The 27,675-nt window shown below is 44.1% G+C and overlaps 1 protein-coding gene across 2 annotated transcripts; it reads right to left on the bottom strand.

Annotated features, from left to right (window-relative positions):
• Positions 1-684: 684 nt before the first annotated feature.
• On the bottom strand, positions 685-27,336 carry LOC307137361 (5-hydroxytryptamine receptor 2A). Of its 2 annotated transcripts, XM_079834976.1 has the most exons (4): positions 27,276-27,336; positions 17,809-18,235; positions 7,407-7,607; positions 688-1,741 (listed from the first exon to the last, which is right to left on the bottom strand). In XM_079834976.1, exons 2-4 carry the CDS (start codon positions 18,140-18,142, stop codon positions 1,110-1,112), a joined length of 1,167 nt encoding a protein of 388 aa, XP_079691102.1. In that variant the 5' UTR covers positions 18,143-18,235; positions 27,276-27,336; the 3' UTR covers positions 688-1,109. The 2 variants fall into 2 exon arrangements, with proteins under 2 accessions (XP_079691103.1, XP_079691102.1); XM_079834977.1 differs by lacking the exon at positions 27,276-27,336 and having other exon boundaries at positions 685-1,741; positions 17,809-18,319.
• Positions 27,337-27,675: the final 339 nt, after the last annotated feature.

Raw genomic sequence — 27,675 nt, 5'->3', positions numbered from 1 at the left:
GTTCTTTATTTATTTGATGCTATACCCTAATCTAAAGGACGAATCCACTTGTGGCCACCGTGGGAAAAACTTTGAGAGCTATTGTAGCTATTGAATAGGTTTTCAACCCATGTTTCCTGAATAAATTACAACGACACACTTCAAAACAAGAGAGATAGAGAGAGAGAGAGAGAGAGAGAGAGAGAGAGAGAGAGAGAGAGAGAGGTGGGTCTTCCTATATAAAAATGTATATACTTACCGGTAATCTATTTAATTTCATTCATTTGACACACTGGGTTAGGTTACTAAACTACAACAACAACACATTTTAACAATACCCACAAAGATAAGAAACGAGCACAAATATGAATTGCAGACTCTTTCTTATTTTATAATTGTGACCCTGAATAAATAATCTTTCCATGAAGGTGTAATTTCGTCTGAGGGTGTAAAAACGTCTAAATATTGAGAAAATCTCCTTTAAAGTTGTCCAAATGAAGTCCTTAGCAATGCATATGACTACATACATATTTACGGTAGGACATTTACTAAATATCTTCATGGAACATGATCTTAGTATCCTAATGATTTTTGGCATGAAAGAAAAAAGTATAATTTTGACCCTTATAATATATTGTTGGCTATTGCCACAAGTAGAGCTCCAGGGTCACACATTATTTTAAAGAAGGCAAAAACAATCCGGGTGTCACTTGAAATGAAATGTTTATATTTAATTTTTTTATTAATGTCATTATTGTAGAAACCCATTAACCATTGATTGAGAAATCAAATGAATGTAACCACTAGGTGGCGCTCTCCCGCTGTAAAGCCTGACACACACACGCTTGACATCAACAGATTGAAGAGAGTCCACAGGAATGTCAATCTGTGCAGTTAAAACAGGTTGTGCGATAAGGCTAGGAAAGAAAACACTGGAAAGGAGTGATCTACTGTAAAGTCACCATGAAATCAAAGCCATGTGCACGGATACTTCCTGGTTTTTGACATCTCCAGTGGACTATTAGCCCTCATTCTGTCCTCGCTGTACATCCACACAAAACCATCAATGGTTGACTTTTGAATGTTTTATACATGTTTTAATGCAGTTCTAGAGTTATAGCTTGACTGTGTCAGCATTTTCCGATGGCATGGGCCTTCTTCTCTTCATGGTATTTACATCGTATGTAGCGAGCGAAGGCTTGGCGATACGTCTCGTTGAAGAGGGTGTAGATCAGCGGATTCACCCCAGAGGAGGCGTATCCCACCCAGACAAAGAAGTTCATGAGTTTATAGAGGATCTCGCCGCAGTCGTCCTGACAGATAGCCACCAGCACGTTGGTGATGAAGAACGGACACCACATGACCAGGAAGAGGAAGAAGACAATCCCCAAGACTTTGGAGGCCCGTTGCTCATTTTTTATGGCTTGCATCATGCCTCGTTTACCTTGGCCTCCGAACACACGCTTGTTGATCGGAAACGTGGACTTCTTGGAGGAGGACTCGCTCTTGAGCAGGCGTGTGTTGCTTATCTTAGAGGAAGAATGTTTGGAGCTGCTCTTGCTCTCCTGCGGGAAGGAAGAGCTGTGCTTCTGGAGATCACGGAGAGTGAGGTAATAGCAGACCACCATGATGACCAGAGGGACGCAGAAGGCCACGAATGATCCAACGAGGACGAAGCGAGGCTCATTCAGGGCGCAGGTGCCATTTACAAACACCTTCTGCTTATCCTGGAAGCCTATTACTGGAATGGGCAGGGACAACACTGAAAGAAAAGAACAAAACAACAACAACAAGAGTGAAAGATCACATCAGAAAGATTGTTTTAACCCATCTCATCCCAGACAGCAACATAAGTGTCGGCTCAGATTCGTTGAATCCACATGTACCAGATGTGGCCCGGATGTTTTTGTCTGGGATCCCACCGGTTACATTATTTCATTCCAGTTTGCCCCACTGATAATGTGTTTCAAATAATTTAGATAATGTGTAAAAGGTCTGTTTTTACATTCCCAGAACGTTATTTGGCAGACATTCAGGGAACATTCAGGACGTTCTCTGAACGTTTAGGGGACCATATTTTATTTGGAAATGGGATGTTCCCAGAACGTCCCCACTGGTGTCAAGGACATTGGCTGGTAAACGTTCCCAGAAAGTGGTCATGAGACGGTCATGATGTGGAGTTCTTTAAAGAGTTGGGGGACGTTATTTTGCGGACCTTCTAGGAACATTCAGGACATTCTCGCGAACGCTTAGGGGCCCATATTTTATTTGGAAAATTGATGTTCCCAAAGCGTCCCCACTGGGGTCAAGGACGTCGCCTGGTAACATTCCCAGAACGTTCCCAGACGGTCATAATGTGGAGTTCTTTAAAGAGTTTGGGGATGTTATTTGGAGGACCTTCGTGGAAAATTCAGGACGTTCTCGGAACGTTTAGGGGCCCATATTTTATTTGGAAATTTGATGTTCCCAGAACGTCCCCACTGGTGTCAAAGACGTCGCCTGGTAACATTCCCATAACGTTCCCAGACGGTCATGGTGTGGAGTTCTTTAAAGGGTTGGGGGATGTTATTTGGCGGACCTTCAGGGAACATTCAGGACGTTCTCAGAAGAGTATAGGGTCCCATATTTTATTTGGAAATTTGATGTTCCAAAAACGTCCCCGCTGGTGTCAAAGACATTGCCTGGTAACATTCCCAGAACGTTCCCAGACGGTCATAATGTGGAGTTCTTTAAAGGGTTCAGGGATGTTATTTGGCGGACCATCAGGGAACATTCAGGACGTTCTCTGAACGTTTAGGGGACCATATTATCTTTGGAAATTTGATGTTCCCAAAACGTCCCCGCTGATGGCAAAGCCGTCGCTTGGCAACATTTCCAAAACGTTCCCAGATGGTCATGATGTGGAGTTCTTTAAAGGGTTGGGGGATGTTATTTGGCGGACCATCAGGGAACATTCAGGACATTCTCGGAACGTTTAGAAGCCCATATTTTATTTGGAAAATTGATGTTCCCAAAACGTCCCGCTGGTGTTAAAGGCGTCGCCTAGTGATGTTCCCAAGAAAGTTCTGAGACGGTCATGATGTGGAGTTCTTTAAAGGGTCGGGGGATGTTATTTGGCGGACCATAAGGGAACGTTTAGAGGACCATATTTTATTTGGAATTTATGTAGATAATGTGTTAAAAGGTCTATCCCTGCTTGAAATGTGGCTTATTACACACACAGAGGCAGTAGCACACACACGTTTAAATATTAAAAATAAAAATTCAGTCTCTCCGCTCACATGTAAATATTGAATCTGCCATGGTGCGAGTGCAACTGTCTTTTAAAGGGAAAGGGAGATGAGACTCTGATTGGACTCAAACATATTAGGAATTGGACTTATTCCCGAGTCCACTCGAGTCCCATTCAAAATATTTCATGATTATTACTGTATGTTAATATTTCTTTAAATTGATGTTTGATTGACACGTCCAATGATTGGCAATTTTCTTGTGCGCAGTTGTGCATGACTTGAGACTAATGCTGACTCCTGCCATCAACCTGTAGTGATCCCACATTCCAGAAAGTCACATTGCTACATTATTTGTCTCAACTATGTTATTTTAATATATTTACTGTTTACAAAGTAGGACAAAAGTGTCACAGAGAAAACCATATCTTATTTAATTAAATAATAAAATGAATACAGATCAGTCTCAACACTTAGCATCTCCCCCAAACATGTCTGACAGAAGGCCGCCCGCTCTCTCTCTCTCCGGCACATTTGCATTAAAAAGACAGCAATTTTTCTCCAGTCCCTCCGTAACTAAAAAGTGAATCAAATTGAGTTCTAATGTTGTTTGTGGATTTTCTCTGGTCTCTGTCTTGACTCAACATACTCTGAACTCGGTCTCGACTCGGACTCAACATACTCTGAACTCGGTCTTGACTCTGACTCAACATACTCTGAGCTCGGTCTTGACTCTGACTCAACATACTCTGAGCTCGGTCTTGACTCTGACTCAACATACTCTGAACTCAGTCTCGACTCGGACTCAACATACTCTGAACTCGATATGGACCCGGACTCAACATACTCTGAACTCGATATGGACCCGGACTCAACATACTCTGAACTCGGTCTTGACTCAGACTCAACATACTCTGAACTCGGTTTTGACTCTGACTCAACATACTCTGAACTCGGTCTCGACTCAGACTCAACATACTCTGAACTCGGTCTTGACTCGGACTCAACATACTCTGAACTCGGTCTTGACTCAGACTCAACATTCTCTGAACTCGGTCTTGACTCTGACTCAACATACTCTGAACTCGGTCTTGACTCGGACTCAACATACTCTGAACTCGATATGGACTCGAACTCAACATACTCTGAACTCAGTCTTGACTCGGACTCAACACACTCTGAACTCGATATGGACCCGGACTCAACATACTCTGAACTCGGTCTTGACTCAGACTCAACACACTCTGAACTCGATATGGACCCGGACTCAACATACTCTGAACTCGGTCTTGACTCAGACTCAACATACTCTGAACTCGGTCTTGACTCGGACTCAACATACTCTGAACTCGGTCTTGACTCGGACTCAACATACTCTGAACTCGGTCTTGACTCGGACTCAACATACTCTGAACTCTGTCTTGACTCAGACTCAACATACTCTGAACTCTGTCTTGACTCGGACTCAACATACTCTGAACTCGGTCTTGACTCGGACTCAACATACTCTGAACTCTGTCTTGACTCAGACTCAACATACTCTGAACTCGGTTTTGACTCTGACTCAACATACTCTGAACTCGGTCTCGACTCAGACTCAACATACTCTGAACTCGGTCTTGACTCGGACTCAACATACTCTGAACTCGGTCTTGACTCAGACTCAACATTCTCTGAACTCGGTCTTGACTCTGACTCAACATACTCTGAACTCGGTCTTGACTCGGACTCAACATACTCTGAACTCGATATGGACTCGAACTCAACATACTCTGAACTCAGTCTTGACTCGGACTCAACACACTCTGAACTCGATATGGACCCGGACTCAACATACTCTGAACTCGGTCTTGACTCAGACTCAACACACTCTGAACTCGATATGGACCCGGACTCAACATACTCTGAACTCGGTCTTGACTCAGACTCAACATACTCTGAACTCGGTCTTGACTCGGACTCAACATACTCTGAACTCGGTCTTGACTCGGACTCAACATACTCTGAACTCGGTCTTGACTCGGACTCAACATACTCTGAACTCTGTCTTGACTCAGACTCAACACACTCTGAACTCGATATGGACCCGGACTCAACATACTCTGAACTCGGTCTTGACTCAGACTCAACATACTCTGAACTCGGTTTTGACTCTGACTCAACATACTCTGAACTCGGTCTCGACTCAGACTCAACATACTCTGAACTCGGTCTTGACTCGGACTCAACATACTCTGAACTCGGTCTTGACTCAGACTCAACATTCTCTGAACTCGGTCTTGACTCTGACTCAACATACTCTGAACTCGGTCTTGACTCGGACTCAACATACTCTGAACTCGATATGGACTCGAACTCAACATACTCTGAACTCAGTCTTGACTCGGACTCAACACACTCTGAACTCGATATGGACCCGGACTCAACATACTCTGAACTCGGTCTTGACTCAGACTCAACACACTCTGAACTCGATATGGACCCGGACTCAACATACTCTGAACTCGGTCTTGACTCAGACTCAACATACTCTGAACTCGGTTTTGACTCTGACTCAACATACTCTGAACTCGCTCTCGACTCAGACTCAACATACTCTGAACTCGGTCTTGACTCGGACTCAACATACTCTGAACTCGGTCTTGACTCGGACTCAACATACTCTGAACTCGGTCTTGACTCGGACTCAACATACTCTGAACTCGATATGGACTCGAACTCAACATACTCTGAACTCGGTCTTGACTCAGACTCAACATACTCTGAACTCGGTTTTGACTCTGACTCAACATACTCTGAACTCGGTCTCGACTCAGACTCAACATACTCTGAACTCAGTCTTGACTCGGACTCAACATACTCTGAACTCAACATACTCTGAACTCGGTCTTGACTCGGACTCAACATACTCTGAACTCGATATGGACTCGAACTCAACATACTCTGAACTCAGTCTTGACTCGGACTCAACCCTCTCTGAACTCGGTCTTGACTCGGACTCAACACACTCTGAACTCGATATGGACCCGGACTCAACATACTCTGAACTCGGTCTTGACTCGGACTCAACATACTCTGAACTCAGTCTTGACTCAGACTCAACATACTCTGAACTCGGTCTTGACTCGGACTCAACATACTCTGAACTCGGTCTTGACTCGGACTCAACATACTCTGAACTCAGTCTTGACTCTGACTCAACATACTCTGAACTCAGTCTTGACTCTGACTCAACATACTCTGAACTCGGTCTTGACTCGGACTCAACATACTCTGAACTCGGTCTTGACTCGGACTCAACATACTCTGAACTCGGTCTCGACTCAGACTCAACATACTCTGAACTCGGTCTTGACTCGGACTCGAACGAGCTGATCTCGACTACAACACTGAAACTAGAAAAAGTGGATTCGGACATGCCCTAAGTGCGCCATGCACTCATATAGTTAAAATAGGGCCCTAAGTTTTTCATTTTTAGTTGTCTGATTTTTGCTGTAGTTTCAGTGAAGCAACTGTAATTAAGAACAGATTTTGACTTTTTTAGAAAAATCATGCAGTTTGTTTCATTGGGCAATCCATGCTGAAATACATATGACTGGCATAAACAATTGACAACAGCAAACTAAAGTGCTTGAGATTGAGGTGGGATTAGCTATTATTGCTATCATAATTACAAAACCATATGAGGGGCTGTGCAGAAATAAGTCAGAAATGCTGAATACACATAATACGGTTAATGCTGACTGTGAGTGAGCAAAAACACACGCGGGTCTGATGCAGCAGTATCCGCTCCTCCTGTCAGTTCCTGTTAGCGCTGTTTCTCTAGGTATAGACATCAAGCAGAGTCTACAACAGCCCCAGGAGCACAGAGAAACAGGGTCAGACTGCTTGCTTGACTGCTCACATTATTACATATAGTAGAGGAAAAGCTGCAACATCCTGCAAACCAATCTGGCAATGTTTTATGTATTGGTTTTAAGTCTAGAGCGGCAGCCTGTGGCAAGCAGAAGGGGAATCACTGGCACAGCGATCATTAATAACAAACCCTTCTATAGAGTCACATACTGCCATATACTGAGCCTTGGCCGCCCATGACTGTTCCTTCCTCTGAGCACTTTTGATAGAGACTGACCACTGCAGACCAGTATATATACTGTTATCTTTTGTAACTCTGAACACTGGATGCTTCATTCTCACCTACAGAAATGGTCCAAACAGTGATTATTTTGAGCATGGCCTTGCAAAGTGAGTTGCTGCGGCTGTATTTGATTGGATTACGGATGCCGATATAGCGGTCCAGAGAAATGGCACACAGGTGCATGATGGAGGCTGTGGAGAAGAGCACATCGAGGAAGATCCACATGGGACACAGCAGCTCTGGGAGAGGCCAGGTGTGATCTGCAAAACGAAAAACAAAGTGATAGTGAGTAGAGCTGAGTGGGAAATCCCAGAATTTCCACAAACCGTTAACATGTTTCAGCCGCTACATTTTAAGGCTAAACAGTCCACTATGAGTGAATAAAGTAACTAATAGGTATCACCATACTTGATTAATCACAGTGTGTTAAGTTTTGTATTAAATTCAGTTTTCTGAAATGTTTAAATATACAAATGATGCATCATTTAATTAAATATGCACTCATTTGCATACATTTGTGGAACAGAAATCTGAAGACTGGATACATGGTTGAAATATTACAGTTGAAAGATTTTGGATTTCTCTTTTTATCACTCCATAAATGAGAAAATACTTTTTTCTTTCAAAAGCCAGAAAAAAAAGATCCCCGTGTTTTTAGGAATAATATGTTATGAACAAAGTGAACAAACCCCTCTGTGAAAACCTCCAGAATATAGACTACATTAGAATAAAATAGATGAAGATGACATAAACAAATGTGTATTTTGAATGTTTTCTTTTCACTAGTCTGAAAGAAGAAGCCAAACATATCAAAATTCATCATCGCCTGAAAAAACAATGGTTTTGCCGAAGGTGTCTAGCCTGAAATGATATACCACGACTTAAAATAAATTGTATATAATAAAGTGATATTAATATTACAATTCAGGTGAATCACACAAAGACATGTCTGAGCTATATTTCACCACACATAAAGGATAAAAAAAAGAAAAGAAAAGATTGGTAACACTTTAAAATGCAGTTTAAAACAGTGCATATGTTAACAAATAGTCTGTAAAAATAGGGCATAATGTACTGTATAAATATGAAGGAATCTTCCGTATTGTTTTTTTACAGGGGTTTTACCTGCACTGTTAAAAAGAGAATTCCTGTAAAAAATACAGCAGCAGATAACTTTACAGACGAAATATGTAAATTGATTTACAGTGAATGAAATTACAGGCTGAATCACATAAAAAAATGGTGTTAATATTTTTTTAAAACACATTTATGCGTTAATTTGTGCATTATGCTTTAAAAATAGACCATTTCATGTATTTTTTACATGTAATAATTGCTTATTGTGCATGTTTATTTTTACAGTTCAAAACCTTATAGTTTATATTGTAATAATTATGTGTACACTATAAAAATTTATGGTTAAAAAAAACCCCATTTCATTAACTGAAATAATGTTAAATCACCAACCTATTGAAACACTAATATCTGTAAAAAAACTATACGGAAGATTCCTTCATATTTATACAGTACATTATGCCCTATTTTTACGGACTTTTTGTTAACATATGCACTGTTTTAAACTGCATTTTAAAGTGTTACCAATCTTTTCCATTTTTTTTATCCTTTATGTGTGGTGAAATATAGCTCAGACATGTCTTTTTGTGATTCACCTGAATTTTAATATTAATATCACTTTATTATATACAATTTATTTTAAGTCGTGGTATATAATTTCAGGCTAGATACCTCCGGCAAAACCATTGTTTTTTCAGGCGATGATGAATTTTGATATGTTTGGCTTCTTCTTTCAGACTAGTCAAAAGAAAACATTCAAAATACACATTTGTTTATGTCATCTTCATCTATTTTATTCTAATGTAGTCTATATTCTTGAGGTTTTCACAGAGGGGTTTGTTCACAAAAACTACACTGTAAAAAAATCCCCATAAACATTACGGTAAAAAAACAGAACTTTACTGTAAAAAATACGGCAGTAATGTTTTAGGGGACAGCATCATATAATTTAAAGGTTTATACTGTAATAATTACGGTTAAAATCTGTTCATTTTTACAGTTCAAAAACATAAACCTTTAAACTTATAGTTTAAAGGTTTATGTTGTAATAATTATGTGTACACTATAAATATTTATGGTAAAAAAAAAAACACATTTCATTAACTGAAATAATGTTAAATTACCAACCTATTGAAACACTAATATCTGTTATGTACCTTTGATATATACTGACAACCACCAATCATGTAACATAAAACCCTAATGTACAAAACTGATTAGAAAAACTGCTCGGGTTATGTATATAACCCTTGTTCCCTGAGAAGGGGAACGAGCACTGCATCGGGACGACGCTTTGGGGGGTGCTCCCTTAGCATCAGCGAATCTGAAACCAGAATGCCAACTAGGCCAATCCGATTGGCGTGCGTGATGACGTCATTGTGACGGCATACCCGGAAGTATAAAAGGGGAGCTGGAACGTAATGGCGGTAGTAATTGCTCTGAAGCATGCGCTCCAGGCGCGCCGAGGTGTGGCGTCGGGATGCAGTGCTCGTTCCCCTTCTCAGGGAACAAGGGTTATATACATAACCCGAGCAGTTCCCTTTCGAGGGAACTCGTACTGCATCGGGACGACGCTTTGGGGAACGAGTACCCACTAGGCCACACCGAAGGGTAGCGCCTGCCCTAGTGTGAAGCCGGAAACCGGGCACAGCTAGGACTGGAGCACCCTAGCACCAGGCGTCGTAGGGAGATCCAGGCTATAGAACCTGATAAAAGTGTGTGGGGTAGCCCACCCGGCCGCCTCGCAGATATCCTGCAAGGGGACCCCAGAAAGAAGGGCCACCGAAGAGGCCATGCCTCTGGTGGAATGAGCCCTCACGGCCACAGGTGAAGGCAAACTGCGCACCTGGTAGGCCATGGTAATCGCCTGGACAATCCAGTTACTGATTGTCTGAGTAGACGCAGGCAATCCCTTCTTAGGTGAACCAAAACACACCAACAGTTGTTGTGATCTCCTCCACTGTGCAGACTTCGCCAGATAAACTCTTAGAGCCCTAACCGGGCAGAGTAGGTGAAGCCTCCCCTCTTCCGCCGTCACATGAGGCGGAGGATGAAATGCCTGCAGGACCAATGACCTGACCACCCTTGATGGCACCTTAGGCACGTAGCCCGGCCTAGGGTGTAAGATGGCTTTTACTCCTCCCGGGGCAACCTCCAGGCAGGTCGGCGTTACCGCCAAGGCCTGGAGATCTCCCACTCTCCTGAGAGAGGTAATGGCAAGGAGAAAAGCCACCTTAAGGGTCAGATCCTTTGGTCCAGCCGACTCCAATGGTTCGAAGGGGGCCTCAGCCAATCCTTCGAGAACCACTGCCAGGTCCCAGGTTGGAACTCTGGACCGAGCCGCAGGCCTCATCCTCTGAGCCCCACGGAGGAATTGTACAACCAGCTGGTACCTACCCAGAGGCCCATCACCCAAAGGAGTGTGGAAAGCCGCAATGGCAGCCACGTACACCTTGAGTGTGGACGGGGTAAGCCCTGCAGAGAAACGATCTTGGAGGAACTCCAGCACTGAAGCCACTGGGCAGTTAACTGGGTCCACCTCACGGTCTCTGCACCAAGTGGAAAATACATTCCACTTGAAGCTGTACAGTCTCCTCGTAGACGGAGCCCTGGAGCTGAGTAAGGTCTCTATCACGTCTGCCGATAGGCCAGCCTCTATGAACCTGGTCCCCTCAGGGGCCAGACCCACAGGTTCCAAATCTCCGGGCGGGGGTAAAATATCGTACCCGCCGCCTGAGATAGGAGATCCCTCCTCAGAGGAATCTCCCACGGCTGGCCTGCTAGCAGAGCTATGATATCCGAGAACCAAACTCGAGTCGGCCAACGGGGTGCTACCAGAAGTAGACTGACCCCCTGTCGACGGACCCTTTCCAGGACTCCCGGGAGCAGAGCAATCGGGGGAAATGCGTACAGACGCAGCCTCGGCCACGTCTGCACCATGGCATCCAGCCCCAGCGGAGCTGGATGCGTGAGGGAAAACCACAGTGGACAGTGGGACGTCTCTCGAGACGCAAACAGATCCACTTCCACTGGGCCGAACCTCTTGCATATGGCCTCCACCACCTCTGGGTGGAGTCGCCACTCCCCGGGCCTCAGCCCCTGCCTCGACAGGATGTCTGCTCCCTGATTTTGGACCCCCGGGACATACATTGCCCTGATGGACAACAGTTTCCCTTGGGACCACAGGAGGATGTGATGCGCCAGTCTGCAAAGAGGGCGCAACCTCAAACCCCCCTGCCGTGCCCCAACCAGTGAGGGAGGCGTCTGTTGAAACGGATTTCCGGCAACAGGACGCTCCCAACACTGGCCCTTGGGACAGAAACCAAGGTTTCTTCCATATGACTAGGGAACGAAGGCCACTGCGCGTTACCCTGATCATACAGAATGGATTTCCCCTCAAGGAAAGCCACCTGGTTTACCTCCGTATCAGTACATGGTGGCCGCGGAGGTCCGGGAAAAAGCTCCTCAGAGCTTTGTAGACCGCCAGCATTTCCAGGCAGTAGATGTGCCAGGAGAAATGCCTGGTCTCCCACAGACCTCTCGCAAAGCGGCCGCCATGACCACGTCACAGCCAGTGAGGGAGGCGTCTGTTGAAACGGATTCCCGGCAACAGAACGCTCCCAACACTGGCCCTTGGGACAGAAACTAAGGTTTCTTCCATATGACTAGGGAACGAAGGCATCTGCGCGTTACCCTGATCATACAGAATGGATTTCCCCTCAAGGAAAGCCACCTGGTTTACTTCCCATAACCACGTCCCAGCCAGTGAGGGAGGCGCCTGTTGAAACGGATTACCGGCAACAGAACGCTCCCAACACTGGCCCCTGGGACAGAAACCAAGGTTTCTTCCATATGACTAGGGAACGAAGGCATCTGCGCGTTACCCTGATCATACAGAATGGTTTTCCCCCCCGAGGAAAACCCCTTGATTCCCAGCTACCACTGTAAGGGTCTCATGCAGCAGGCCAAGAGATATTCTGTTGGACGCAGCCGCAATGAGCCCCAGCAGCCTTAAACTGCTTCACAGTGATGCTGTGGCCTAGCTTCTTTTTAGAGACCACCGCCCGTATGGACTCGATACGTTCGGGAGACAATTGTGCCCACAACGTAGAGAACCCCATACGACTCCCAGGAACACAGTTCTCTGAGAAGGCGACAACACGCTACTGTGTGTAGAGTCTCAAAGGGCTAGGCCGCCTGGAAGAACCCGATATTGGTACGCTTTGCCCCAAAAAGCGAACCTCAGGAACTTCCTGTGACACAGAAGGATGGATACAGGGAAGTATGCGTCCTCTTCAGACCCATCGTGACAGACCAGTCCTCAGACTGGATCTGAATCACAATGGAGGAAATGCTAAGCATCTTGAATCTAAATCTCCTCAGAGAACGATTCAAGTACCTCCGGTCTAAAGTTGGATGCAACTCGCCATCCCTCTTAGGAACTATGAAGTACTGGCTGTAGAACCCGGACTCCCTGTCTGGCGGAGGAGCACATTCTGTGGCCTCCTTACCAACAGGGAGTGAACTTCCTGTTCCATTACCCGAACCTGCCCAGGGACCACTGCCGTCCAGACCACCCCACTGAACTTCAGGGGAAGGTAACCGGACTGCAGTCTGTATGCCCCTTCCTACAGTCGCAGGCCCCAAGCTGATATATTCGGAGGCATAACCATGCGCCGAGATAATCTGCTAAGGGAACCAGCCTCTCGAGGCCGGTCTCGGGTGTCAACCGAGCCTCCTCCCCGACCCCCTGAAGCAGCTAACCGGCAGGGCGAAATCGAGGAAGATTTTCGGTGTGCGTACGCGTTTGCTGGACCACCGCAAGTCTTGCTAGAGGCGGCTGGTGCAGCACGCGTGCACAGGGAAACGATGTGGCCCGAAGCGTACTAGACGGCGGGAACACAGCATCGATTCCCGAAAACTCCACAGGGGAGGCGACCTCGATCGCTCCTACCCGGGAGAGGGGGCTGGCCAGCAGGGGGCCTCATCTAAGGGAGCAGCTCAACAGGGCCACAACCCTAGAGCGGACACTGCGATTAGCAATTGCCTGAAACTGATGTGTCCCGCAGGCCACAAGGCGGCGAGAACGACATCAACTTCAGGAGGGCTCCATCTTAGATGAATATCCAGTTCACAAGTTAAACACGCTTGGGTGACAGAATTAAAGTATCCAACTTATCAAAGTCGGATAACATGACACTCAATTCCTCGGAATTAAATGCCATCATAATCACCAAACCCGTGCAACCTGATCTGAATAATAGGCTGAATAAAAAATATATCTAACTCCTCAAAGTCAGATAATATTTTAATTTAATTCCTCAGAATTAAATGCAGCCACAATAAGGTGAAACATAGTCTGAATGATAGGCTGAATATCTAACTCCTCAAAGTTAGATTATATTCAATTTTAATTCCTTAGAATTAAATGTAGCCGTATTTAATCAGACGACACTGTTTTATTTGTATTTATACGGACTCATAGACCCCGCGTTGCCTCAGCAACGTGGTTCAAGCCGTCATAATACAATTGGCTTTCATCCCTCGAGAAAAAAGCCAAACAGTGTCACACAATACAGTGAAACATGGTCTGAAATGACTGAATATCTAACTCCTCAGAGTCAGATAATATCTCATTTAAATCCTCAGACTTAAATGCAGCCATATCAGACAAATACTGATTTATTTTACTATACGGACTCGTCCGTTAAGCCAACCAGTATCTCATGCACACCGATCGCGTGTGTTCACATTAATTGCAGACCCATAACCTGCGCGCTGCCTTTTTTTTCTTTTTTTTTCCAGCAATCGCGTGGATGGAATCTTGTATATTTAAGAAGTGCTTATGACTTTGACTGCCTCGATGCTGAGTACGTCTAATTCCTCAGAATCAGACCTCTCACACATCGCGTCCTCCGCCCCGGGGGAAGAAGCCGCAGCGCGGGCTTCCACACGGGGAAGGAGAACATCTGAACTGTCAGATAAAGACTGGGAAGATGCCTCAGCAGTCCCAGTCCCGCTGACAGTCCATCCGTGAGCCCCATGACCAGCCTCGCCGCACCGCCTCGGCGGATGCGGGACCGATCCACAGGGCTCACGCCGAGAGCGGAGCACTCTGAGCGTCAGCTTTCATAATGCTCACAAGCCGCTCGAGCATGCTGAACGCCCAGGCAGTGCACACACAGCAGGTGTGTATCCGAGCCCGACATGTAGCGAGGGCAAGGATGCACACACTGCTTGAACTCTCTCACTTTTTCACACTTCATTTCAATCACACACTTTCACTGACATACAACAGTAAATAGACAGACAGTTTGACAGATAGCGCTTGCTGAAGAGCAATAACTACCGCCATTACGTTCCAGCTCCCCTTTTATACTTCCGGGTATGCCGTCACAATGACGTCATCACGCACGCCAATCGGATTGGCCTAGTTGGCATTCTGGTTTCAGATTCGCTGATGCTAAGGGAGCACCCCCCAAAGCGTCGTCCCGATGCAGTGCGAGTTCCCTCGAAAGGGAACTCAGTTATTCCAAACAAAATACAACAAATGTGAAGTGTCACGTAGGGAATTCTGGGAATGGCAATTTACGGGTTTTCACTGTAAATTACACGACTTTTCCACTTCCAAAAACTACACATTTAATGGTATTTTACTGTAAAATTTAATTAGATGTATAAACCTTTAAATTATGTGGTGCTGTCCCATAAAACCTGTTACAGCCGTATAAGTTCTGGCAACCACAGCTGCCGTTTTTTACCGTAAATTTTACGGGGATGTTTTTTTTTTTTTTTTACAGTTTTGAATTACACATTGCATTAGTTTGTGTTTTAAGAGTTAACAGAAATTTCCGTAAAATTATTGGATAATGTCCTGGCAGAAAATTACCAGTACATTTTCAGTTTTTATTTTTTACAGTGTAGTTATGAAATTATGAAAATTACTTCTAAATCATTTATTAATCTTAGTTAATAATTCCAACATTTAGTAAATCAGTATTACAATCAAAGGTTAATATTATTAACCTGTTAAGTGTTACACATCCATTCAATTTTTAAAACCGTAATATCCTACACTAAACCTAAATTAATCTTGACAAACTATATATCATTTAAAAGCTTACAATCTCTAGTTTTCATATTTGGTGAATGTTTTTAAAAATATATTACAAATGAGCAGTAATTTATCAATTTGTACAAGAATATTTTCATACTCATAAGGCATGTTCAGACCTTTATTTTGAAATAGCGATGGTAGACACCTGTTTGTTTTCATGCCAAGAGTTCAAAAGATAACATCCATTCAATTTTTTTGAGGAAAAAAAGGTCTGAAAATGTTTTAAATATAAAGAAAGAATTATAGAATCTCCATTTGTGATGTGGCGGCGAGCTATAACGCACATTTGTGTTCTTTTTATGTGTTTATTAGAGGTGGAATTCATATAAAACTTCCCATACTACTTCTGAAACGGATGTCTACTTCATAAATTGTATAAAAATTATGGAAATATATGGTTCAGATCACCATATATGGAAATGGAGGCGCTCTTATAAGGTTAGTAATGGAGCTTGGATGTCATCTAGTGAAAAGGTTTGGTACTGCGCCCTAACACAATCTCACTGAAAGCTAATTTTTTGAGATATCAACCTAAAGTTTGGAACACAACTTGTTCAGGTGTTTGGCTTTGATTTTCTTGCAGTTTTAGAGTCCAACATGTTTTGTAAAATATATATTTTACTTAAACTTCTATAACTTGTTTTCCATTTCACTTACATAATTTATTTGACTACAATAATCTGCCAAATGTCTTCTCTAGAACCAGACGCAGCCTCATGTCTATATTCCATTCTTGAATTACAACCATTTAAGTTTGGATAGTGTATTTTCATGTCTATGTGAAACACCTTTGTTTTGAATAGGCGATCTCTAGTGGACAGAAAAGTTACATAGTGCACCTTTAACAGGACCTGAGCTAAAATATACTAACAATGAACATTGTTCTTTTGTTAACTAACGTTAATGAATAGGAGCTTATTGTAAAGTGTTACCAATATACACTCACCTAAAGGATTATTAGGAACACCTGTTCAATTTCTCATTAATGCAATTATCTAATCAACCAATCACATGGCAGTTGCGTCAATGCATTTAGGGCTGTGGTCCTGGTCAAGACAATCTCCTGAACTCCACACTGAATGTCAGAATGGGAAAGAAAGGTGATTTAAGCAATTTTGAGCGCGGCATGGATCTACTCAGTTACTGGGATTTTCACGCACAACCATTTCTAGGGTTTACAAAGAATGGTGTGAAAAGGGAAAAACATCCAGTATGTGGCAGTCCTGTGGGAGAAAATGCCTTGTTGATGCTAGAGGTCAGAGGAGAATGGGCCGACTGATTCAAGCTGATAGAAGAGACACTTTGACTGAAATAACCACTCATTACAACTGAGGTATGCAGCAAAGCATTTGTGAAGCCACAACACGCACAACCTTGAGGCGGATGGGTTACAACAGCAGAAGACCCCACCGGGTACCACTCATCTCCACTACAAATAGGAAAAAGAGGCTACAATTTGCACAAGCTCACCAAAATTGGACAGTTGAAGACTGGAAAAATGTTGCCTGGTCTGATGAGTCTCGATTTCTGTTGAGACATTCAGATGGTAGAGTCAGAATTTGGCGTAAACAGAATGAGAACATGGATCCATCATGCCTTGTTACCACTGTGCAGGCTGGTGGTGGTGGTGTAATGGTGTGGGGGATGTTTTATTGGCACACTTTAGGCCCCTTAGAGCCAATTGGGCATGGTTTAAATGCCACGGCCTACCTGAGCATTGTTTCCGATGGCTACTTCCAGCAGGATAATGCACCGTCACAAAGCTCCAATCATTTCAAATTGGTTTCTTGAACATGACAATGAGTTCACTGGACTAAAATGGCCCCCACAGTCACCAGATCTCAACCCAATAGAGCATCTTTGGGATGTGGTGGAACGGGAGCTTCGTGCCCTGGATGTACATCCCACAAATCTCCATCAACTGCAAGATGCTATCCTAACAATAAGGGCCAACATTTCTAAAGAATGCTTTCAGCACCTTGTTGAATCAATGCCACGTAGAATTAAGGCAGTTCTGAAGGCGAAAGGGGGTATTTGTATGGTGTTCCTAATAATCCTGTAGGTGAGTGTATATTTTACATAAAGACAATGAAACCCATTCAAGGGTCAAATTCAATTACTTTTTATTTCCATGACAAAAGCTATTATTTTTAGAGATATTTTGTGAGCCAATTTAGCCTTTCAGTTTCAGGTGTGCTTTGCTTTTGTGTACATGCTTTAAAAAACAGAAAATGTATGTATAGTTGTAGCATAAAAAGCTTCGTACTTACTGTAGAGAATACTAATGAGTGAGACTGGCATAACCAGGAATCCCACCAGCATGTCAGCCACGGCCAGTGAGCACAGGAAGTAGTTGGTGGCATTGTGCAGCTTGCTTTCGATGGACACCGCCATGATCACCAGTATATTCCCCGCAACGGTAAAAAAGATAATCGCCAGGATGAACAGAGCCGCCCAGGTCTTCCCCACGGGTTGTGTGTCCTCAAATTCTGAGAAGTTGGATTTGAAATAGCTTTGGTTGATGTCCGAAGAGACGTTCCAGGGAAGAGTAGCGTTCAATAAGGCCATCGTGGGAAGAGTCAAATCTGATATTGCCCTCAGCATCTGTCAGTGTTGATTCTATTCGAGATGTGAGATCGGTCTCAGGTCGTCTGCGTTACAACTGCTTACTCTCCTTCATGGTTGTGTGTCCTACACCTGAACAGACAAAACTGTTTAGATGAAGAGATAGATCAACATTAACAGCATGATTTTACAGCTAGATGTTTATTTCATTCCTGTGAAGAGGCATGGCTTGTTAAGCACATCCTATTCTTTTGAAACCATTTTTGACAAATATTGACACATGTAAATGTCTGTTTAAAGTGAAATGACTTGCAATTCTTGCAGGAAAAAGGTCAGACATCAAAAGTGTTATGAGTTTAACAGTTCAGCGCTAACGTCTATGTTTACCTGATAGCAAATATGTGATATTATCAAGAAGATATCGTCACACCTATGCAATCCAAATGATACAGGAAGACCAGTCTAAATAAACTTTAAAGCAGTTCTTTCATGCTTGTAGTCAGAACATCTGATGGGTTATATGACTCACATATACTCAAATATCAGATATCTGTCACTTTGATGAGGCTTGCCAAACTGTTGTGTGTACATCGACTGTACACTCGTTATTGCAGTGCATTGTGGGATTGAATGAGTGCACTCAATAACATCCACATGGTTTCGGACACCACCTCAAATGGCTGTCCCTTCAAATAATGCCCCGTTTGAGGGTATAGGGGGCGAATTCGGATTCAGCCTGTGTGTATTTAAACCCTCTGTTCAGTTTAGTTTGGTGTCTGGTGTCTTCAATGTTAAGAAACACCCGCCATGAAGCCTGAGCCAGTGTTAATGCCAGAGGCCATCTTTGTCCCAGAGCCTGAGCCAAACGCAGAGTCTGTCCAGTTGCAGAGCCGGTACTGATGTCCGTCCCAGGGGGAGTTTTGGTGAAGTTCAGTGGTATGGAGTGGAGCCCTGCCCATATTCCCGCTACTAAAGGTGTGCTGTGCAAGGTCTGCAAGGACTGGTCTTCAGCAATATTCGTAACCACATTGATCTAGAGGTCTGCATTCCCGAAGCATACCCATACCCGATCAGTTTTCTTGCGGCGCGGGAGTAAATGTCCAAATCAAAGACAGTAACGATCGGTAACTCTAGTGTACTTTGGACGGGAGTGGGCGGTCTGATAATAGCCTGGCCGCTCCCAACATCCTTTCTGCAGTGGTGGCGTTCACACAGTTCCCAGTATGTTCTTTGCATCCCGTCCACGAGAGCTCCTCCAGAGAGAACGCTCAGCCTTTGTGGTCGGATTTTGGAGGCGAGACGTTCGTCAGTCAGCGACATTCTGTTCTTGCATGGATGTTAAAAAAGATTTCATTTTGCAGTAGCTATAGCTAGTAAGCCGACAGATTTAATTTATTTGCATTTTTGGCTTATAATTTTGAGTGACAGGTGTCGTATTTGATTTAGCCTATTTTTCTCTGTGACATTTTTTACGGTGCTGACAGTATCATGATAAGACAAAAATAACATTATTGCATAGCCAACATTTTCTATTTGTTATCCCTAGAATGCTATCTCATTCTTTAGGGGAAATTTAAATGTGAGATTCTGTAAACGAGAGCTAAATTTAGTGGGATAGGTCGGGTCGGGAAGAAAATCCTTCTAAGCAGAAAGCGTGTGAACACAGAGTGAATTTTAGGCGGGAGCGTGTGGGTGCGGAATAGAACCTAGCAGGACAAAAACAGTCCTGCGCAGTCCATCTTCGTGTCTGCCTCGTCATCACTGTTTCCACTCAGCCTCATGTCTCCATCACCACTGGTCCCGCCCTCCTTCTCTGACAACGCCATTCTGTTCCTCTGCCCCACATCCGCTGCCTCCCTTCAGCTCCCCGCTCCTCCTTCAGTGACCCCATCCAGCTACTCAGATTCGCTTTGGGCTTCTCGGGTCTCCAGCACTGCCCTGGTGTGTCGATCCCCTGGCTTCACCTCAAGCTTCCGAGCCCTGGACTCCAGCTCGGCCTTCTGACCCATCGGCTCCACCTTGGCTCCATGCTCCCTCAGCTCCACAGTGGTCCATCATCCCTCAGGCTCTGCTGGGTTCCCTCAGCCCTCTGACCCATCAGCTCCACCTTGACTCCATGCTCCCTTATCTCCACCGTTGTCCATCATCCCTCAGGCTCTGCTGGGTTCCCTCGTCCCTCTGACACATCGGCTCCACCTTGGCTCCATCTTCCCTCAGCTCCACCGTGGTCCATCATCCCTCTGGCTCTGCTGGGTTCCCTCGTCCCTCTGATACATCAGCTCCACCTTGGCTCCATGCTCCCTCAGCTCCACCGTGGGCCATCATCCCTCTGGCTCTGCTGGGTTCCCTCAGCCCTCTGACCCATCAGCTCCACCTTGGCTCCATGCTCCCTCAGCTCCACCGTGGTCCATCATCCCTCTGGCTCTGCTGGGTTCCCTCGTCCCTCTGATATATCAGCTCCACCTTGGCTCCATGCTCCCTCAACTCCACCGTGGTCCATCATCCCTCTGGCTCTGCTGGGTTCCCTCAGCCCTCTGACCCATCAGCTCCACCTTGGCTCCATGCTCCCTCAGCTCCACCGTGGTCCATCATCCCTCTGGCTCTGCTGGGTTCCCTCAGCCCTCTGACCTATCAGCTCCACCTTGGCTCCATGCTCCCTCAGCTCCACCGTGGTCCATCATCCCTCTGGCCCTACTGGGTTCCCTCAGCCCTCTGACCTATCAGCTCCACCTTGGCTCCATGCTCCCTCAGCTCCACCGTGGTCCATCATCCCTCGGCCTCTGCTCCCTCCTCCTTCTGACCCATCAGCTCCACCTTGGCTCCATGCTCCCTCAGCTCCACAGTGGTCCATCATCCCTCAGGCTCTGCTGGGTTCCCTCGTCCCTGTGACCCATCGGCTCCACCTCGGCTCCATGCTCCCTCATCACCAACCGTGGTCCACCATCCCTCTGGCTCTGCTGGGCTTCCTCGTCCCTCTGACACATCAGCTCCACCTTGGCTCCATCTTTCCTCAGCTCCACCGTGGTCCACCATCCCTCTGGCTCTGCTGGGCTCCCTCGTCCCTCTGACACAACAGCTCCACCTTGGATCCATCTTCCCTCAGCTCCACCGTGGTCCACCATCCCTCTGGCTCTGCTGGGCTCCCTCATCCCTCTGACGCAACAGCTCCACCTTGGCTCCATCTTCCCTCAGCTCCACCTTGGCTCCATCTTCCCTCAGCTCCATCATGGTTCATCATCCCTCTGGCTCTGCTGGGCTTCCTCGTCCCTCTGACCCATCGGCTTCACCTTGACTCCATGCTCCCTCATCTCCACCGTGGTCCATCATCCCTCTGGCTCTGCTGGTTTCCCTCAGCCCTCTGATACATCGGCTCCACCTTGGCTCCATCTTCCCTCAGCTCCACCGTGGTCCGTCATCCCTCTGGCTCTGCTGGGCTCCATCGGCTCCACCTTGGCTCCATGCTCCCTCAGCTCCACCATCCCTCTGGCTCTGCTGGGCTCTCTTGGCCCTCTGGCTTCACTTTGGTTCATTGTTGCTCTGGTTCCAACTCAGACTTTCAGGTCTCCGGCTACACCTTGACCCTCCACCCCTCTGGCTCCGCCGGGCTCCTCCTTCCCTCCGGTTCCACCATTGTCCTCACTCCCACCAGTGTGAACCCCGGGGCTTTGTCTCCTCAGCTCCGCCTGGGTCTCCACTCCCCCCAGCTCCACTTCAGTCTGTCGTGCTCCTGGCTCCTCTCTCCATCGGTTCCTTCCGCTATGGCCCTTCGTCCTAATGGCTTCGCTCTGGGTCACTCTCTGGTTCCTCCATCATCTCCTCCTCCTTCCTTTTTTTTAGTTTAATAAATTTAGACCACTGCTAACGGATGCTCTACTTGCTTCATTGTGGAACCAGCCCATGACACCAGTAATATTTGAGTATTTTGAATGATTTCATTTAACTTAACTGTTCAGTTGTATAGTGTGACCTGAACCTGTCTCTATTTCAACCGCCTCAGAGTGAGCACTGTAGTGAGATGTGTGAATATTGTGTGAATATCAAATTCACATGGATTACTTTTATGGAAGCTTTTGGTGGGGGTCACTATGAACATCCCTGTATGAAAGAATGGCATGAACAACCTATCCTCTTTATTTCTTATCAACATTATTTATTTTCTATGACAGAAATTAGGGTGAATATTGACAGAACTTTGACTATGCATGCGACACATTGTTGTTTTCACACTTGGATGATGAGGAATGTAAACAAACTTCACTTGACTTGATTTGCATTTCTCACACTATGATTACCAAGAAACTTCTGTCTTTCTTGATATTTTACTTTTTTTGCCTGTGGCAAAAGATGACTCTTTATCATGTGGTGTAAACAGAATGCCTTGTGCATTATATGCTTCTAAGAAACAAGGATGTGATGTATCAATTAATCATAGAATAGAATAAATGTTTCAAGGTGTTTGCAAAAACACTATTTACAAAAAAATACCAATCTCCGACGCACGTTCATGCAATAACGTCTGCTCTCACGTCAACACAACACACATGTGTTGAGCAGTTCTCGTGAACTTGTGTCAGAGATGAATGTTTTGCCTGTGGCAAAAGATGACTCTACCAATGATTGCAAAGAAATGCTTATAAGAAATAAGGATGTGATATAGCTATTAATCATAGAACAGATTTAAAAGGAAAAATGTTTCAAAGGTGAGCAAAAATGAATGACTGCAAGACGATATTTCAATTATCACAATGCCTGTACATACAAATAAACTGTTATCCTGCAGGCATTGAAGCATTCTGCCAAGAACAGCACAAGGGTAAGGAACTAGTTGAGCAGAATGTCAGCTCAGAGCAAACACTAATGCAAAGCAGCACCTGTGAACATCACTCTCAAGGAAAGGTCATTGAACAAATATTTGAAAACAAATATTTTGAGTTAAACTCATGATATGTGGAAACTAAATATGAAGGAGGAAGAATGTTTTGGAGGAAGAATTTATGAACTGGAATTGGGGACTTTTTTAACTTTTGTCTACAGAGGCAAAAGGCTTGTCTGTGAATGAATTGAAAATGCATTCACTTCTGCATTGATTCCTCATAAAATCTGATCTTTATCTAAGTCACAACTATAGACAAACAATGAGTTTGAAGTGTGCGTTCCACAGGCGCCTTGGCTTTTATATAAAGGCACATAAAGCCTGGCTACTGACAAATCTGTTCTTCTGAATGAAGTATGGTTGGTGTGAACCATGCCTCCATCCCGAAAGCTTTTACAGGATCTTAAAATTTCCTTAGAGAGATGCAAACTGCTGGAAAAGTCTACGAAAGCATTCACAGTGTAAGAGAACCCGTCTACACATGTAGCAAACTCTGGACTGCGAGGACATCTTTCAGAGATCGCTCTGAGGACACAATGGACAATCCGAGAAAGTCACTTTATTTACAAAATATGAATCTCCGACACGTTCTCCGACAACGTCTGCTCTGGCGTTGACACAACACGTGAACGTTGGAAATTCATATTTTATAAATTAAGTGCTAAATTATGTTTTTTGCGCAAACAAAGCATTCGCATCACTTCATAGAATTGAGGTTAAACCCCCAAGTCGCATGGATTACTTTAATGATTTTTTTACTGTCTTTCCAGGGCTTGAAAGTGCAGTTGTGTATTGTAGACTGTCAATGGAGGGACAGAAATCTCTCAGATTTCATTAGAAATATCTTCATTTGTGTTCTGAAGATGAACGAAGGATTTACGGGTTTGGGACGACATGAGGGTGAGGAATTAATGACAGAATTTTCATTTTTGGGTGAACTATCCCTTTAAGCAAATTGAGATGATAACCTAAAAAGGACTGTGCTATCAAGACAACCCACAAATACTGAAAGAAGAAGAAAAGAAAAAAGAAAAAAAAAAAGTTTGTGTGGATGGTATGGTCCGAAATTGGTCAAAAGTCTTATATGGTGGAGGTTTCGCTGCTGAAGGAGGCTGTAGTTTAGGGTTTACTTACTTTCTCCACCTTGCACTCTAAATGATCAATGATTCAATAAAGATATGACAAGTGTTTATATGTGTTATTATTAGTGCTGTCAAAATTAGCGTGATATGCAATTATTTTTATTATATATTATTTATTTTTTAGTTAAAATATTTAAAGTAATTGCAGCATCCGTTTTATCTATCATCCTTTGGCTAGCATTACATTATATGATCACGCTCTTATTAATGCAAATGCTTTTAAACCATTCAAACGCGACAAGACAGAAGAGAACGAGCTGTCTGTGAATGTCCTCACACACACACACACACACACACACACACACGATAAGACGAAAGAGAACGCGCTGTCTGTGAATGTCCTGACTCCTGACTATGACACACACACACACACACACACACGATAAGACAAAAGAGAACGCGCTGTCTGTGAATGTCCTGACTATGACACACACACACACACACACACACACACACACGTCAAGACGAAAGAGAACGCGCTGTCTGTGAATGTCCTGACTATGACACACACACACACACACACACACACACACACGATAAGACAAAAGAGAACGCACTGTCTGTGAATGTCCTGACTCCTGACTATGACACACACACACACGATAAGACGAAAGAGAACGCGCTGTCTGTGAATGTCCTGACTCCTGACTATGACACACACACACACACACGATAAGACGAAAGAGAACGCGCTGTCTGTGAATGTCCTGACTCCTGACTATGACACACACACACACACACACGATAAGACGAAAGAGAACGCGCTGTCTGTGAATGTCCTGACTCCTGACTATGACACACACACACACACACACGATAAGACGAAAGAGAACGCGCTGTCTGTGAATGTCCTGACTCCTGAATATGACACACACACACACACACACGATAAGACAAAAGAGAACGCGCTGTCTGTGAATGTCCTGACTCCTGACTATGACACACACACACACACACACACACACGATAAGACGAAAGAGAACGCACTGTCTGTGAATGTCCTCACTATGACACACACACACACACACACGACAAGACGAAAGAGAACGCGCTTTCTGTGAATGTCCTGACTATGACACACACACACACAACAAGACGAAAGAGAACGCGCTGTCTGTGAATGTCCTGACTCTGACACACACACACACGACACACACACACACAACAAGACGAAAGAGAACACGCTGTCTGTGAATGTACTGACTCTGACACACACACACACACACGACAAGACGAAAGAGAACGCGCTGTCTGTGAATGTCCTGACTATGACACACACACACGCAAACACACACATGACAAGACGAAAGAGAACGCGCTGTCTGTGAATGTCCTGACTCTGACACACACACACACACACGACAAGACGAAAGAGAATGCGCTGTCTGTGAATGTCCTGACTCTGACACACACACACGCAAACACACACACGACAAGACGAAAGAGAACGCGCTGTCTGTGAATGTCCTGACTATGACACACACACACGCAAACACACACACGACAAGACGAAAGAGAACGCGCTGTCTGTGAATGTCCTGACTATGACACACACACACGCAAACACACACACACGACAAGACGAAAGAGAACGCGCTGTCTGTGAATGTCCTGACTATGACACACACACACACACACACACGACAAGACGAAAGAGAACGAGTGTCGAGTGTTCTCATAAGAGCCGTCTTACATGAGTTTAATAACGTCTTAAATGAACTGAGAATGAGATGTGCGTGACCATAGACATCCATAAAAAAGGCTAGATGTCTGACGGCGGAGTCTCTAACGTCATCACCGGCGGCCATCTTGTCTCAGGCCAGCTTTCAGGCGGCTCTGTGGCTCCTGATGTGAGGCGAGTGATCTGAACACAAATACTCTTATCTCACTGAAATCTTGACGGATTTACAAACGGTTTGGTTTCTTACAAGCGTTATTAACGTGGCTATAATTCTGGATGCTTGAACAAATTATGAATAATTATTCATAAGTATGTAGTGTCATAACTACATCTCTGACGTTTATAACAAAGCAAACAGTTTGAAAATCGGTAGAAAATTGAGCAAGTTATGGTTATTTAAAAAGTACAAGCACCATTAAAACACAATGTTAGTGAGTGAGTGAGCTGACTGAGACAAGATGGCCGCCAGGAGCAGACGTCCACCTCCATTGGCCAGCAGCGGACGAGATCTTAAAGTGACAGTAGCGACTTATGATGTCTGTTCATCAAATAACAAAGGGAACAGAGAACATGTAGCTTTAATAAGAATTAATCTGTATTTAAATAATAATGTATGCAGTTAAGACTGTAAAGTGTTTGATAACTTTATTAAATTTCTGTATATTGATATATGAAGGCCACAGGACATTTAAGTTCACTTAAATTAAAAGTTGTTATTTTTTAAAGCCTAATAAATGTTGAAATTGTCAGCGTTCAGTTATACATGAATGTCTATCATTAAAGTTTCATAGAGACATCAGTATCAGTGATTCTGGCCTTCATTCATAAAAAGATGACAGTACAACACATATTTAAAATATACTGCCTTTGAGTTGTTTCTATATTCATTTGGAGAGTAACTGTGAAATTATTACAATTATTAAAAACTCCAATGTTTTTAATCGCGATAAATTACAGAAATAATGTGCGATTAATTACTTTTTTTAATTGATTGACAGCACTAGTTATGCAGTCTGTTAAGTGCCTTTACTAATATTTAAATGAATCATTTGATACAATGCACTTATTGTACATACATGTTTTTACATTGTACTTATATTTAAAAAATACATCTATAATTACACTGACCTTCCCTTACCCCTCAACCCATAACCAAACCTGTCCTCACCGTATTCACAAAACTACATCAACAATAAGTTCATTGTACCTAATTATTGATATTTTGATCACATATATTGTTGTGTTTTCTGTTATTGTGACTTAGATGAAGATCAGACCACATTTTATAATCAACGCAGATATTTTCAACACCTTTACAGTATTTTGTGTTTAATCTTGTGTTATAGAGCACATGAATCACCTTCTGAAGCACTCTTTACTCTACGTTTGTGACTCTCAGCTCATGTCTCGTAATTCATTCTTAAGACTCCACTACTAATTCATCATAATCAAATGAATAGCCACTCAATATCTTACCCTTAAACTGCAGGCCTGTGCTCATAGTGTGTGTGTGTGTGTGTGCTCCTCGCGCTGTCCCGCTGAGGTGTGTGTGCGTCTCATTTATGAGCGCTGGGAAACAGGAGTTGCCGAAGGAGGGTTGGACATTACATTACACACACGCTGCTTCACTTTCATGTTGACATACAGATGAGTGTTAGTGTGCATAACTAATAGGCTAACTACGTTATGAGTGTATCATTGTGATCATAATCATGAGCCTGTAACATTTTCCCATATGTATCTGCTACAAACTAAAGTTTTCTCAAATCCACTTTTTCAAATCCAAAAATGACTTGTTGTTACTTATTTTTTTGTTGTCAGCTCCTCTCCCCAACTCAAAAAGGTAAAGTGGAAACATAAGTTGGCCCATAGTTGA

Source organism: Gobio gobio (assembly GCF_949357685.1).
Source record: "Gobio gobio genome assembly, chromosome: 14".
Taxonomy (NCBI): domain Eukaryota; kingdom Metazoa; phylum Chordata; class Actinopteri; order Cypriniformes; family Gobionidae; genus Gobio; species Gobio gobio.
The sequence above is the reverse complement of the archived record's forward strand: the minus strand, read 5'-3'. Positions and strand labels throughout refer to the sequence as shown.

Coding starts and splice junctions, on each gene's coding strand:
- LOC307137361 (XM_079834976.1), bottom strand. CDS start 18,142: ATGCTGAGGGCAATATCAGATTTGACTCTTCCCACGATGGCCTTATTG. Junction 7,608..17,808: donor ACTCATTAGTATTCTCTACA/GTAAGTACGAAG, acceptor TTCGTTTTGCAG/ATCACACCTGGCCTCTCCCA. Junction 1,742..7,406: donor TGTTTGGACCATTTCTGTAG/GTGAGAATGAAG, acceptor CTTTTCTTTCAG/TGTTGTCCCTGCCCATTCCA.